Raw genomic sequence first — 16,551 nt, 5'->3', positions numbered from 1 at the left:
CTAGAGTGCCCCACCTCATCTTATGTTGCCATATCGAACATCGGCCAAGCCAAACTATTTGACGTGATGCGTGTTCCCACTGAGCTGATTAACAGCCTCTAGGCTGGCCCGAAGTAAGATTCATAAACTATATTGACTGCTCCAAGGGCAAGGAAACAGATAACAGGCTTACTTACACACGAGCTTGTATTTGGCAGGATCAGTCCCCGTGAAATTTGTTGGGATAAGGAGCACTGATACTCTATTAGAAGATGATTAAAATGAGAAGGAGCCACTTATCTGAGCATGCTGCAACTGTCAAAAATTGTAATATACTAAATTTTGATTTGCGTAGCAACGTTGGTCATTAAATAAATCGCAAGACGCTGAAAATTTTTCATTTTCCTATCTCGAAAAATGACATCTCAACAACACTACAGCAACAATAGTACTTACCATTTTTATGTTAGGCAAATAAACCTTCAGATTAACGGTTCTTTGTTTCTTTTGATCGCACTTTCATAAAAAAACTAACTAGATGATGCTTAAGTAATAACTGTAATGGAAGTATAAGCTTTAGTAGCAATCGGTGTGCTAGTACTCGGTTAATTACGTGAGTGATTTGAAACCGGTCAATCATAATATAAAAAAAGGCAATTGGTTCATATAAATCCATTCTGTGTAACAAAGATAGTCTACGGGTAATAAACTTCTTGTTTAGATTTGCCATTGTCTGTCTGAGCCCTACCTGTTGTCCGCTGACTCGAGCTTTGCAGTCTTGTATACTGTAATACCTAAATTATAACGGCATGGCATTCTAGTCAAGCATTTGCTTACTCGCGCACGCACGGTAGAGGTAAACAAATGGTCAGCGTTGTGTTTAACGAGATATGTTTTGATGAGGTGAGGAGGGATCAGTGAATTGTGCTTTTTTATTTGCTTGGATCGGCATTGGGGCACGGAGTCGTTGTAATATATAAATTATAACGGCATGACATTCTGATCAATCATTTGATTATTATCCGCGCACGCGCGATCAAGGTAAACAGCAGTCAGCGTTGTGTTTAACGAGGTACTGTATGTTTTGTTGATGTGCAGAATGATCAATGAATTATACCTTTTTTATTTGCCTGAAGGTACACTGGAGCACGGGTTCGTTGATAAAATTGCACAGAAGAGCCGAGTGTGTCACTCACGCGGCCACTCTACTACGGTAGGTCGGCAACGGCCGGGTCAAGGAGAGAAGAGGAAGAAGACAAACTCTCTCGGACAAGAGCGAAATCCGTCAGTAGTGAAATACCATCCGAGTAGGGTGCACGCTGCTGCTCTGAGCACCTCTTGCACGTGTGGCGGCGAATGACTGCAATCGCGGCCGGTTATTTGATGCCGCTTTGTGTTGGTGATTTTATGTTCTCTCTATCTACATATCTTTATCCATACTCACATTTTAATTTAATTATGTCGCTTTGAAAGAGTGGTGGAAAAATAACGCTAAGGAATCGAATGGAAATAAAGTGTTTAGATGTGGTTGCAATGACCATTCAGTCATTCCACCCATTGAAGGGACAGGTGTTTCGAAATCACTAAGTGTGCTAGTCAAGAGGAATTGTTACACGTTTCAGCTTTCCCGTCAACAACACTAAGCGACAAGAAAAATCATTTATATTAATTTCACAATGGATTCCAAACCCAAATTACCAAGGTAAGATCGTCAGTTGTGTTTTCTCGACGTCTGATTGCAAATTTTATTTTTGTTAGCTTAGCCTAAGCTTACTAATGCTGACCCTATCGAAAATGCTAGCCCATATTTCATTATTTAAAATTAAATTATATCGTGTACACAAGGAGCAAGATGAATAGCCTACTTTCCACCGGTTTACCCAATGTACAGCATTTACGAGTTTCCTAGGACTAGGCTACTTAGCTAAGTTTATCTGAAGTTTTCAGTTTTATTTAAGCCTAACAGGTTCATTTATTATCAAATAGTCCACTATAGGTCGACTCGTACATCGATTGGATTGAGTACGACCTATAGGCGTAGTAGTAGGCTTTAAGGACACTTGAGTAAATTATGGCAGAATTGGTTGCCATCTTACCCCGGGCAAGCTCATATTCTCAAAAGGCAGATAGCAGGCAGCCAGAAATGGCTGATGGCAGGTGCACACAACCGAAAGGGGAAAAGGTTTTCAAAGAAAAATGTATAACTTTGACATTTCCTTTAGATTTTGTTTTGTCGGAAGTGATGATTGCAGCCTTGGAGAGCTTCGGTTGCGATATTTATGTTCGTTGTTGACATTCCCTCATGGATATTACCCTCGTGCATTAAAGAACTTTATAAGGCAGGTTTATTAGTTTATTACGCTAAGAGTCCATAATTATGAACCCCCGTTTCAAAACAAACGTGACGTTACGTATGCTGTCATAGCCTAGAGTTTTAAAGTTATCATTTATCAGAGGAATTTAGGTTAATTTGTGTCTGCTTTGTAGAACATTACCGCAAAGTGGCTTATGAAGAGGATATGCAGTAAGTCATGGATAACACACACACACACACACACACACACACACACACACACACACACACACACACACACGCTTGCACACCAACATTATACCGTTTTCTTGTTAGAGGGTGGCTCCCTACATAAAACAGTGATCACCATCACATTCAAACTTCAGCAGCCAAAGTATGGATGAAACCCCTGTTCAGAAAACTTCAACAGCACTCTATTAATTATATCTGCTTTATACACATACATAAAATGCTTACCAGCGTAGTGTCGAAGTTCCTATACACACAGCGCATGACCGCACCATCTCAAAACAATGAACCATCCTTCCATCAGTGCGAAAGGTTTTATTCTATTTTGCTTTTAATAATTTTTTTGGAGATATTCATATTCTCATTATAGTTTCCAGAAGTCTTCCTTGACCCGGCACAATAGGTCGCCGTATAAGAATTAATATCTTTAACAGATATTTAATATTTGAATTTACAAAGCGGGAAGAACCCAATGATCTTTGTATGTATTTATAGTCGAGAATATTTTAAGAGGCTGATTCACGCATTGTTAAAATTTAAAAAAAAAAATAGTGTTTTGAAAGTATATTATTATGTCGTAGATCAGATTAGAAAATTGACATTTTCCTAAGGTTTTTATAAAAATATCGAATTTTTAAATCAGGATCATAATATGTAAGAATTTTGCCTTGAGTTTTGAATATCTGAAAAAGCTTTGATTCTTCAAATACACCCTGGTATCGATTGGTATATGCTCAGATTTGGACCGATAACTCAAACTGCATATGAATCCAGTCCTTTGTTTTTTAAGATTTTTATAAATATTCCCGAGTCTTGTCAAAATCGTTTCGTGGTCTCGTTTTTCTTCAATTACACCCTGGGTGTACTTGTGTGTTTCTCTTCTTGCTGTTCTGGTATATGCTCAGATTAATTTGAATAGATAAACTTCATATATAGGCCTATAAGCAATAGTTAATCCAGCCAGACGTGTTTCTGTTTGGTTTTTAACGATGGTTTCCCAAGGAACTGTCCTGGTGTATGCTTGATTAATTTTAATCGATATGACGTCATATAGGCCTATGTGTAAGGGTGAATCCAGCCAGGTATGTTTCTGTTTGGCTGTTAATGATGTCTTCAAAGAACTGTTCTGGTATATGCCCGGATTCTTTTGAATTATGACGTCATATATAGCATATACGTAAGGTTTAATCCAGCCAGGTGTGTTTCTGTTTGTTTTTTTATGATGTTTTTCCAAGGAATTGTTTTGGAATATGCTCACATCAATTTGAATCGATATAATGTCATATAGGCCTAAATGCTAGGTAAAATTTCAGCCAGGACAGTGTTTGTACTGCTGCTTGGCTTTTCAAAATACTGATGTTTTTGTAAATTTCCCATGTAAATGTTCTGGTGTATGCCCAGATTCTTTTGAATTGATATGGCGTCATATATAGGCCTATACATAAGGGGTAATCCAGCCAGGTTTGTTTGTTTTTGTTATTATGTTCTAGAGAACTGTTCTGATATATGCTCAGATTCATTTGAGTCGATATGACGTCTTATATAGGCCTATACATAAGGGTAGATCCAACTAGCAGTTTCTGTTTAGTTTTTAGTGATGTTTTCCCAAGAAACTGTTCTGGTATATGCTCAGCGTTTATGTATTTAACCTCGTTATTATAAGTCGATAATCACTAAAGCCTTTAATATTGTGTATACGAATATCTTTATATGTTTTGTTTAAGATGCATTTAACTACGCAGCCCTTAGATCTGCCTATAATCTTCGCTATTTGATTTCAGACACTAACCTTGATTGTTAGCTTATGATACACTGTTGTCTTAAATGTGTTATCTGATATATACTGAAGTTAAGTAGTGTCTCCAAGGGTCTTACGTAACTGATTAGCATACATAAATACGGAATTTTTGTGTCAGTATTTACTTAATGTGTATATAAATTTGTATGTATGTATGTATAGCATTAAACCCACTTCAACATCCTAACATGCCAAAGCTTATCACGGAATGACTAAACGCTACATTGTAGATACATACAGTTAAAACCATTATACCTCTATTAATGTAGCTAGTAATTAGTCAGTTGCGGCTTGTAATGGGAATAGGCACACGGACACATCTTATGATATATTTTTGCATCTTGCTGCGAAATAAAATAACTCTCCCCAGAACTTCTCCAACCTAGTCAGACTACCCATCTTAACTCGGGCCCGTTCATCAAGAATACCTTGAAACAAATGGACAACCCTCTACATTAGCCTCTAGATAACAGCTTCAGAAATCGATGACCAGAAAAAACACTCATAAAACACCCTGTAGTAGTAGTAGTAGTAGTAGTAGTAGTAGTAGTAGTAGTAGTAGTAGTAGTAGACGGGTCCAGACCACCGTGGGCCGTGGGGTCCTCCCACTTTACGCAAGACCACTGAGAGACAGGTCTTGCTTTACGTCCCAGGCTCTCAACACCCTCTACAACGGCGCACCCGCTTTTAACAAGCCACATTGAAGGCTTTTATGTTGGTCATCTTGTAGCCTATGATGAGCACCTTTGTGCTGGGAGAATAGTCTATCTAGTATGTTCTCAATAGTATGTGTCAGTGCTGTCACTTTTGACTGTTTTAGATTTCGTGATTAGGTACTATCTTCACCGAAGTCTCTTGCATGACCAGCGTTCCTTTGGCATACACATTTTTAACTGCTCCTCAATGTCACAGCATTCGGCAACAAGAATACTGTTTCGTCACAGTACATTAGAAGCACGGTTGTCTAGTGATGAGGCACATATTATATGACATTCTTGGAACGAATTATTCTTTTAATTACTTTGTCGTACTACAATAGTTGTCGGATGAAACGTGATCCTGGCCTATAACATGCAGGCAACAAAATTTTTAACCCAATAAATTTAGGTTAAAAATTTTGTAGACAGTTGTCCTTTAAGCATAACTTTCTAATGGATAAAAGCAGTTACGATATAGTATTAGATATGGTGGTCAAGTGGGTGCTAACTGCTTCCCAAGGAAAAAAAAAAGCCTGTTGACGATATATTGTTATGAGTTAAGCGTTTGTATATCATCATCATCGCTTCCAACACCATGTGACGCAAAGAGCATCTGTGAAATTCCTTCACTCAGGTCTCTCATAGGCTTTATCTTTCACAAATCTCCACTCATCTCCACCCTCCCTTCTTATGATTCTCATCCAGGTAAGTCTAGGCCTTCCAGCTCTTCTGGTTCTCACAGGAGCCCAGCTGACACTATAACATACCATTCTCCCAGGGGTGTGCAAAGGACATGTTCGAGCCATCTCCGTTACCCCTGTTTTTTATCATTATCTCATCTACATGTGGAACTTCCGTAATTTCCCTTATTAGTATCATTTCTGACCATTCTGCCACCTGAGTCCTAATAGTCCTCTTAAAACTTTATTCTAAATCGACAAAATCTTTTTAGGTGTATTTTTACTGTCATACACTAATACGGGTCGTACAAGACTTATGTATAATATTTCTTTCGAATGCAGTTATAATCTTTTTGATTTCCAAACCTTTTACAACAACCAGCCCATTGTTTGACTGGGTTTTTAATTTTTTTTAGTCTTTCACTAAATTCCAACTCAAGAGAACCTGCACTTGATGTCAGTGTTCCTAAATATTTGAAAGAATGAGCCATATTAATCCTCTCTCCATCCAATGTTATTTTATTCCTTTGTGCATAATGTCTCAGTTATTACTGTTTTCTTAGACTGCTTTTGAGTCCCATCTCTCAGATATATGATGCATTTTATTAACAAGCTTTGTAAATTTTGAGGGTTTTTACGGGTTAAAAAGCATCATCTGCATATTCGAAGTTTGTCAACCTTCTACCGTTACTCCAGTCTAAACCCCCTTCGACCACTTTTTAGCTATTATGAAATCCATGAGAAAGCCAACTAGCAAAGGCGAAATAACATTCCCATGTGGTATCCCACTACTCACCGCGAATGAAGTGGACGGGACTACTATTAATTATATGAAACCGATATTTTAAAAACCAGGCTATCGATTCAGTTATGAACAGTTAGCCTATACTTGACGCTCAACACGCCGTACAATGAAGTTGCAACACGAAATCATCGGTCTGCAAAGTAGCTGAGATATGATTTCGTAATTACAGAAATCAGCAGGCAATATGACGTACCGATTAGGCTCTATAAAAGGGCTGGAGATTAAACACCCACCACTTTGACGAATCGCTGTTCTCTAAAACATAGCGTTTGAGCGGTGAACAGCTTCTTCGGCCACGTCAGCTAGGTCTGACAAGCTTGTCTCGAGTTCAGCGCCGGCAACGCGTTGCCTATGTACTACAGATTGTAACAGTACCGTATTGCTTGTAACGTTTTATTTATACCTCTGAATTTGCGTTTGTAGTGAGGAATTTGTATTAGTGTGCGAGAAATGTGTGCGTATTACTTGTGATGCACAAACACAGGCAGTGGGTAAACGTAACTGGTAAAGTAACATTGTCACACCAATTGTAAATCTCTAACCTGAAATACATCTCTTATCTTTGTTAAACCTTCATCATCCTGGAGTATCTACAATTTCGCATTTAATTTGGGCCTTGGGAAAAGTAAAAAAATTTGTAGGTCGGACATGATTTTACCTTCAATATTGAGCAATCCCAATGCCCCATATGTAGGCCTAATCTGTGTCAAGTATAAGTAAATTTTTCAAGAGTTCTGTTACTATGGTCTCTGAGTACTTGTGTGTTCATGTGTGTTTTCTAGCAAATTTCTTTTAAGATGTTATCACACGGACGATTTTTCACCAACTTGGGATCCCGCACAGCCAGTAATGGCACAGTTCTCATACTGTCTTAGTGGCAGAACCATTTCTGAAGAAAACTGGCATTTAAACAAGTAATAAACATAAGCATTTCGTAAATAAGTTGAGCAGTAAGACCGATATATTTGCCAGCTTTCTATAGTTTTGGCTTGACAAGGCTAGCCAAAATGCTAGACTATTGGTCTAACTTAATCATAAATTGAATGTTTTCTTTTCATGGCACTACTGACTTCTTTGAGTAAACTCTAGCGGCATTAGGCAAAAAAAAAAAAAGGAAAGAAAGAAAGAAATAAAATATGCTTGGATTGACAGCGTAACTTATTTTTTGTATTGTAATGGTTATCATTATTTTTATTATAAGACTAATATAATAATAATAATAATAATAATAATAATAATAATAATAACAATAATGATAATAATAATAATAATAATAATAATAATAATAATAATAATAATAATAATAATGGAGTTTGGAATAGAAAAATGCGCTTTGGTCAACATACAAAAAGGCAGAGTAACAAGGACTGAAGGGATAAAGCTACCAGACGGGAATAGCAGCAAACACATAGATGAGACAGGATACAAATACCCGGGAATAATGGAAGGAGAGGATATAAAACACCAGGAGATGAAGGACACGGTCAGGAGAGGATATATGCAGAGACTTAAGGCAATACTCAAGTCAAAATTCAACGCCGGAAACATGACGAAAGCCATAAATACATGGGCGGTACCAGTAATCCGATACAGCGCAGGAGTAGTGGAGTGGACGAAGGCTGAACTCCGCAGAATAGACCAGAAAAACTAGAAAACACATGATAATACACAAAGCACTACTCCCAAGAGCAAATACAGACAGTCTATACATAACATGAAAGGAAGTGGGGAGAGGGCTACTAAGCATAGAGGACTACTTCAACATCGAGAGCAGAGCACTCGGGCAATATCTGAAAACCAGTGAAGACGAGTGGCTAAGGAGTGCATGGGAAGAAGGACTGATAAAAGTAGACGAAGACCCAGAAATATACAGAGACAGGAGAATGAAAAACAGAACAGAGGAATGGCACAACAAACCAATGCACGGACAGTACATGAGACAGACAAAAGAACTGGCCAGTGACGAAACATGGCAATGGCTACAGAGGGGAGAACTCAATAAGGAAACAGAAGGAATGCTAACAGCCGCACAAGGTCAGGCCCTAAGAACCAGATATATCCAAAGAACAATAGATGGAAATAACATCTCACCCATATGCAGGAAGTGCAATATGAAAGACGAGACCATAAACCACATAGCAAGTAAATGTTCGGGTCTTGCACAAAACCAGTACAAAAAAGAGGCATGATTCAGTAGCAAAAGCCCTCCACTGGAGCCTGTGCAAGAAACACCAGCTAGCTTGCAGTAGTAAGTGATGCGAACACCAACCTGAGGGAGTGAAAGAAAACGATCAGGCAAAGATCCTGTGGGACTATGGTATCAGAACAGACAATAGACCAGACGTGACGTTGATTGACAAAATCAAGAAGAAAGTATCACTCATTGATGTCGCAATACCATGGGACACCAGAGTAGATGAGAAAGAAAGAGAGAAAATTGATAAGTATCAAGATCTGAAAATCGAAATAAGAAGGATATGGAATATGCCAGTGAAAATTGTACCCATAAACATAGGAACACTAGGCACGATCCCAAGATCACTGAAAAGGAATCTGGAAAAACTAGATGCCGAAGTAGCTTCAGGACTAATGCAAAAAAGTGTGCAGCGCACATAGTGAGAAAAGTGATGGACTCCTAAGGAGGCAGGATGCAACCCGGAACCCCACACTATATAAAAACCACCCAGTCGAATAGAATGACTGTGATAGAACAAAAAAAAAATTATTATTATTATTATTATTGCTGTTGTTGTTATTGTTGTTATTGTTATTAGTATTGTTGTTATGACAACAGACCATACTATTCATTATAGAACTTGTAAGCAAAAGTGAAGCAATTTCATTGTTAACATACATACACATAGTAAAATGGCGTAGAATAAGTGACAATGCATGAAAAATAATAATAAGTCATAAATGAACTGGAAACATATTTTAAAATAAATCAAACATGCATGGAATATTCAGAATTCATAAAGACTTACGAAATTTAATTCTCAAATTGTTGACTTACAACATTTCCAATATTGGAGACAGCTTATTTTTAAGACAAGTCCTGCCTTTATTTTACAAACAGTGTTAGCAATTTCTTACAGCTGAAACATGACATAACCATCTTGTTAATATTTATAATAACTATAACTTTAAAAATCACTTGAATGGCAAGTCAAACCTTACCTCACTGGTTACTAATATTCCATTCTGGATTCTGTTTGGTCCATCAAAAATGGACATCATAGAGAGATTAGTATCGTATAGTATATGAAATCATACAACCATCGTAAGGGTACGTTTAAATGTATTAACAAACGCAAATTTAACCGTGCAGGTAACTGCCGGAATTTCTAAACCTTAATCGGCTCAATACCACCTATAGTTATTCCCGTAGGGGAGTAGTGCCATCAGTGCACCCCATGCGGTGCACTGTAGGCACTACTTAAGGTTCTTTGCACCGTGCCCTCGGCCCCTAGCTGCAACCCCTTTCGTTCCTTTTACTGTACCTTCTTTCATATTCTCTTTCTTCCACCTTACTTTCCACCATCTCTTAACAATTGATTCATAGTGCAACTGCGAGGTTTTCCTCTTGTTACACCTTTAAAGAACAGCAACCCCAGAGTACCGTTCCAGGGTTGAATGACCTCACTGGTCCCAGTGTTGGCCTTTTGGGTGGCTGAATTCTAAATTCAGCTCAATTCTGATACTTACTAATAACCATATAATAAAAATACCTGGAACCAAATGGAATGTCTTTCTACTAGTCGAACAGACTTGGGGTGGCTGATGTTAACAAGTTCAAATACTGAGAATGTTCAACGAGCTTGAAACATATAAGTGGGTACTACCTGAACACACTTTGCGGTCCGAAACGTCCGTAACAGCTTAGTTAAACAATCATATACATGAAACTTATTTGTGCCAATTATTCTTTCAGAGGAAATGACCTCTGGTCCCAACTGGTTAAACCCTTTGTATTATTTCTCTTTTTATGTGAAGATCAGCTCAGTTAAATAACCTGCACTATTAAAAATACCTGAAAGAGCCTCCTATAATATTCTTTTATCCAAGTTCTGAATATACCCTCATTTTAGAAGCAAAGCCACAAACCTATATATACCTAAAATGTTCAATGAGCTTGAAACATATATTTCAACATATCTGAACACCCATAGTAGTCTGTCATCTCGTTAATAGCATTGCAAAACAATTTTTCACATAACGTTCTTTGTGTAATAGTATTCCAGATTAAATATTCAGTGAAACCTAACTACCAAAACCTTACCTATTATTTCTCTTTATATGTATAATAACTCACTAAACTTCTCTGTATAATAATTAAGTATATACGAGTTAATAATTAAGTATAATTAAGTCCTCACAGTAAACCTTTATCTACTAGGAAGATTCCAGTAAAAACATTCGCATTTAAGTCCGCTTCAGTCTTTTGCTGGATAGTAGGAATTCATCGGAACATTAATTTGATTTACTTTCCTATCAAAAACAGACTTGAAATACAGTTAGCTGGTATGGTTTCAATACATCTTGCAGTTTTTACTAACCATTTAATAGTAGATATTGGTGTTTTCATTGTTATTTCATTCTTATGCATGAATCCTGTTGTATCGGAATACTTACCGGTGTCCTGTAACGACGTTTTTACGTTACCAGCAATGCGGGAAGTAACAGTTAAATGCATAGTTTTCTTGTATTTCACGATCGTTTAACTAATGCTCAGATTCAGAAACATCTGTTCCGGAGGATGTTATTTTTGTCAGTGAGTCCATGCGTACTTAATCCGTTTCAGGAATAAATGATGTGGTTAATGATCGCAGAATTTCCTTGTAATTATAGGTGAAACACAAGTTCTTAAAACGAACATTTCATTTCATAACATGGTATCATTCACATGGTTTTACCTGGGATCAGAAGTAATAATTTTGATGGAATTATTCCTTTTGAATGTAACATGCCAATTTCATGGTTTATCACCCGCCAAGGTACGGTAACGAGTACGGTACGGTACGGTTGATATTTAGTCTATATGTACGGTACGGAATTACGGTACGATAATTTTACCAAAGTACGGTACGGTACGATTCAGGTACGGAAAAAATGGGCAAAATTCCGTACTGTACCATACCTAAGGCTTGGATATATCACTAGGCAATTACTAATGTATGTTTGGCCGCTTACGTGGCTGCACAAGGAGATCATTAAGGTACTTAACATTTTAGTTTGTAACATACCATGCATGTGTATGTGTGTTTGGAATTCTTTAAGTAATATGCTATATCTGTGTTTAATTCTTGAAGTAACACGTTACAAACGTTTACAGCATCAGCCATATAATCCCATATTGTCTCATAATGATTTATTATTATTATTATTATTATTATTATTATTATTATTATTATTATTATTATTATTATTATTATTATTACGACAACTGAATATATACACGTATATATAAAGTCCCTTTGCTAATTTACACCTGTTAACATTGAAATTTTCTTAAAGAGGGGATTTTACTGATGTTGATTGAGTTTGCTTATAGTACGATAATAGTACGGAGTTACGGTACGTTATTTTTACCGTAATGTATGGTACGGAAAAATAATTGAGGGTACGGTACGATATTTTAGCCAGGTACGAAGTACGGACAAACACTTCGTACCGTACCGTACTACCAACCTTTTGACCCACCGAAGTACTTTATACAGTTGTTAACAATAAATAGATATAATATAGGTTTTCAATCACTTAATGTTTTATTCTAATAAAGCATACACATTTGATGGACGTTGAGGTATTTCATTATGCAATAATAATTGTTGCTAAGAAATCTTCTCCAACTGTGGAAGGCGAACAATTTCTCAAACCAATTAGCATTCATTTATCCACTAAAATCCCTAATATTCATGTGAGAGAGCATTTTGCAAACCCGTTATATAAGTGTCATGATGTTTGGGAAAGGTGTAATTAAAAGTATTGAAGTCTTTAATAATTATATCAATTGTATCAAATAAGAGCCGAACGGGAAGAGCTGTGTTAGTTTTGCATACTTATTGCAGAGTTATACCGAATACCGTTGATATTTTATTGGTGCTAGGTAATCATAGCTATTTTACTTTTCGTATTTTATTGGGTAGTTTTCATCGAATACCTTTGGTTGATAACTGTGGCTAGTATACTGCCTGTTTGGGTGGAGATGTACACAGATCACGTTCGCTGACATGATAACTTCCATTTTGCCGGTAGGTTATGTGCAAATGGATGGTTTAGTTGTTTTCTCAGTGCTTGGGAGTAACATTTAGTTATCTAGTATTGTTTTTGCAAAGGTTCTGGCAGTTCGATTTGAAGTAAGGGTCTCTTAATGTAAGACGTGTCGTCTTAATAGCTGGTTTGAACAAGTTAAATAACAGTTATTGTGAATTTCCAGGACTCAACCATAGTTCATGGTGTCCAGTAGTACTTAGGGACACACTAATTTTGGTTTAGTAACACACGGGAAGTTGTTAGAATTTTCATTAAACAGTCGTCGAGATTCAAACATTACGTAGCATATTTTGGTTAATACAAAGAAAGGCTTGTTTGCGGATAGATACGTCTGCTTAGGTTTTAGATGGGTTTTATACCTAGTATATGAACTCACTGTGTTCAAATTAAGTGCAGGGTATTGCATTTATAATTATATATATGTGCTGACGGTTTCAACTTGATACATTGACAGACTGATAGGTTTTACTGATAAATGGTATACGGATTCTTATATATTTACTATTGTTTAGGGTACAATCTTTAGACCCACTCTTTTATCCAGTTTCGACTTTTTTTTTTGCATTCAACCAGCAGGTACATCTGTCAGTATTCTTTACTACATTGGTTTATTTTACTGATTAGAATACCAAGAGTTACGTAGAGTTCTTAAGTATGTATCACTAGTCTGCACAACTGTAAACCCTTTGCTTATCATGCAGACAGGTAGTAACTTTAGCAGTACAATAAGGCGTACCTACAATAACTTTTACAATATACGTAGTGATGTGATTGGTGAAAAGTATTTTTATATATCAAGCATTGCTAATTTAATAATAATTTTCAAGATAAGATGATTTTGAGAATTACAACGTAATATACACGTTAGTAGCGAGGACAATGGTTTATCACACTATAACGTAATAGGAGTTTCCTGAAAGTAAAACTGTCTTGGCTGACGCATATTTGTTGTTACAAACATAGTTTTTAGTAGGCCTACTGCTCGATCATTGTTATGAACGCAGTGAAATGGAATATGTGCAAACAGTTTCAGACACAGCTGTTCTAAGATTTTACATTTATTCTCTTAATGATATCATTTATTTTCTTACATATATATTCTTTGGACGGTTCTTTGTTTTTCAAACACTTGATTCGCATAGTTGTGTGTCAATAGACAACCTACTCTCTTACAGTTAATATTTCGGGTCACTGCAATAAAAAGTGCACCACTCCCTGTCCTTACTCCATAAGAGGCTACTGCTTTTGGGATTCTTGGTCAGTTGCAGAAATTTTTTTTCATGAGTACTATACTGAATTCCTCCTCTTTTTCTTTTGGTTCTGTTATCTCTCTTCTTTGACATGTGGATATTGTTCTCTTAAAGCCAATATGTTCTATTAGAGCTATTGGCTCTTATAGCTTGTTACGTAATCATTAGCTTGCACTGTGCACAGTTTGGGTATTTATGATCATCATTATCATAAAGTAAATTAAATTTGCCACAAGTTAATATTTTTTTGTGTTCCATATAAATAAACGAACTTATGAATGGCAACAATAAAGATAATTATAGCATCATATTACTCAGGTGTAATTGGTCGCATCTAAGGGCAGCTTGTTTTTCTTGTGTTAGGCTAAACTAGACCAGTGAATCAGTGTTGAAGAATATATATATATATATATATATATATATATATATATATATATATATATATATATATATATATATATATATATATATATATATATATATATATATATATATATATATATATATATATATATATATATATATATATATATATGCGTATGTATATATTTATATTATACTGCGAAACTTGTAAATAAAACATTGAGACATCTGAACCAATACTTTATCTAACACAATTTTTATTCTCAATTTTCTGTTTCACATGTATATTAAAAATACATTTTTAACATATTTTCACAAGACATTCCGTGTTCGAATACTCCGGGAACTCCATATATGCTCACAACATCACCTGCTGTTGCATTTAAATCGCCTAGCACGACCAGCCTTTCTTGTTCTCTTAACCCTGCAAGAGGCGATTCATACTTTCCCAAAAACATACATTTTTCTAATTCTGGCTCATTTATTATTATTATTATTATTATTATTATTATTATTATTATTATTATTATTATTATTATTATTATTATTATTATTCAGAAGATGAACCCTATTCATATGGAACAAACCCACCACCGGGGCCATTGACTCGAAATTCAAGCATCCAAAGAATATCGTGGTGTCCATTTGAAAGGCGTAAGAGAAGGTAATAGGAAATACAGAAAGAAGAGGTCAGGTCAGTTATTAGAAAAGGAGAAAATAAATTAAATTGATAAATAAATAGATAAAAATGTAAGTAAATTATTGAAATACAAGGAGAATTGTTTTAGGGTAGTAATGGCACGCATGACTACAATAACTTCAAACAGACATGTCTTCCGTCTTTCATTTCACATTAGATTTAATCTCAAAATCCCAACATCCCATGAAAGAGGGAGTTATCAAGTGCATGGATTACTGAAAAAAATAATCATTGAACACTGGAGAGGATATTCTATTCCCCGCTGCGCTAAATTCAAACGCTAAATTATTTTCTTTGCCTAGGCAGTTCAGTTCCTTCCTTCCCTCCCACTTCCCAGAGACGCCATAAGGGCGGAAAATCAAGCTGATGCCATTTGATATTTTTCCCATCTTATATGTGTTCCGCCCCTCTGACTGTGTCCCAGATAATGCGTTAAATGATACAACGTCTTTAAGCAAGAATCACCATAGTAACTCGCTTCGGCTATGGTAAAGCTCACTCACGCCTACGTAGAGCCTGCTGAGAACTTGCATAAAATTCCTGGAAGGAGATATAGTCTATATACTCTATATATCTATATATATATATATATATATATATATATATATATATATATGTATATAATATATAATATATATGATATATGTACACTACCTCGCTCTAAGCTGATTATATGAAATACGACCTCACTTTAAGCTAATGATGTGAGATACGACCATAATTTAAGCTAAGTATATGAACTGCGACCATAATTTAAGCTACTGAAATACGACCTTGCTTTACGCTAATGTATGAAATACGGCTATAATTTAAGCTAATAATGATGTGAAATACGCCATTGCTTTAAGCCAATTATATGAAGTACGACCGTCATTTAAGCTAATGAAGTACGACCTTGCTTTAAGGTAATTATATATATGAAATACGACCATAATTTAAGCTAATGATGTGAAGATACGACCTTGCTTTAAGCTAATTATATGAAATGCGACCATAATTTCAGCTAATGATGGAGATACGACCTTGCTTTAAGCTAATTAGGCTATATGAAATACGACCATAATTTAAGCTAATGATATGAAATAAGACCTTGCTTTAAGATAATTATATGAAATACGACCATAATTTAAGCTAATGATGTGAGATACGACCTTGCTTTAAGCTAATTATATGAAATACGACCATAATTTAAGCTAATGATATGAAATACGACCTTGCTTTAAGCTAATTATATGAAATACGACCATAATTTAAGCTAATGATATGAAATACGACCTTGCTTTAAGCTAATTATGTGAAATGCGACCTTACTTGAAGCTAATAGCATGAAATACGCCCTTGCTTTTAAGCTAAAGATACGAATACGACCTCACTTCAGGCTACTGATTTGAAATACTACCATGCTTTAATGATGTGAAATACTACAGCACTTTAAGCTAATGATATGAAATAATATTTAATTT

At 35.8% G+C, this 16,551-nt stretch overlaps 1 protein-coding gene across 2 annotated transcripts in view; it reads left to right on the top strand.

Moving 5' to 3' along the window:
* Window positions 1-798: 798 nt before the first annotated feature.
* Window positions 799-16,551, top strand: part of LOC136833394 (uncharacterized) — a 376,341-nt gene continuing 360,588 nt past the window's right edge. The window contains exon 1 of one of the 2 annotated variants that reach the window (XM_067095488.1): window positions 799-1,681. In XM_067095488.1, coding sequence (XP_066951589.1) covers window positions 1,656-1,681 — 26 coding nt within the window. In that variant the 5' untranslated portion in view covers window positions 799-1,655. The remainder of the gene's footprint in view (window positions 1,682-16,551) is intronic. The other variant, XM_067095490.1, reaches the window with a different exon arrangement.

Source organism: Macrobrachium rosenbergii, chromosome 51 (genome assembly GCF_040412425.1).
Source record: "Macrobrachium rosenbergii isolate ZJJX-2024 chromosome 51, ASM4041242v1, whole genome shotgun sequence".
NCBI classification, from domain to species: Eukaryota; Metazoa; Arthropoda; class Malacostraca; order Decapoda; family Palaemonidae; genus Macrobrachium; species Macrobrachium rosenbergii.
The sequence above is the reverse complement of the archived record's forward strand: the minus strand, read 5'-3'. Positions and strand labels throughout refer to the sequence as shown.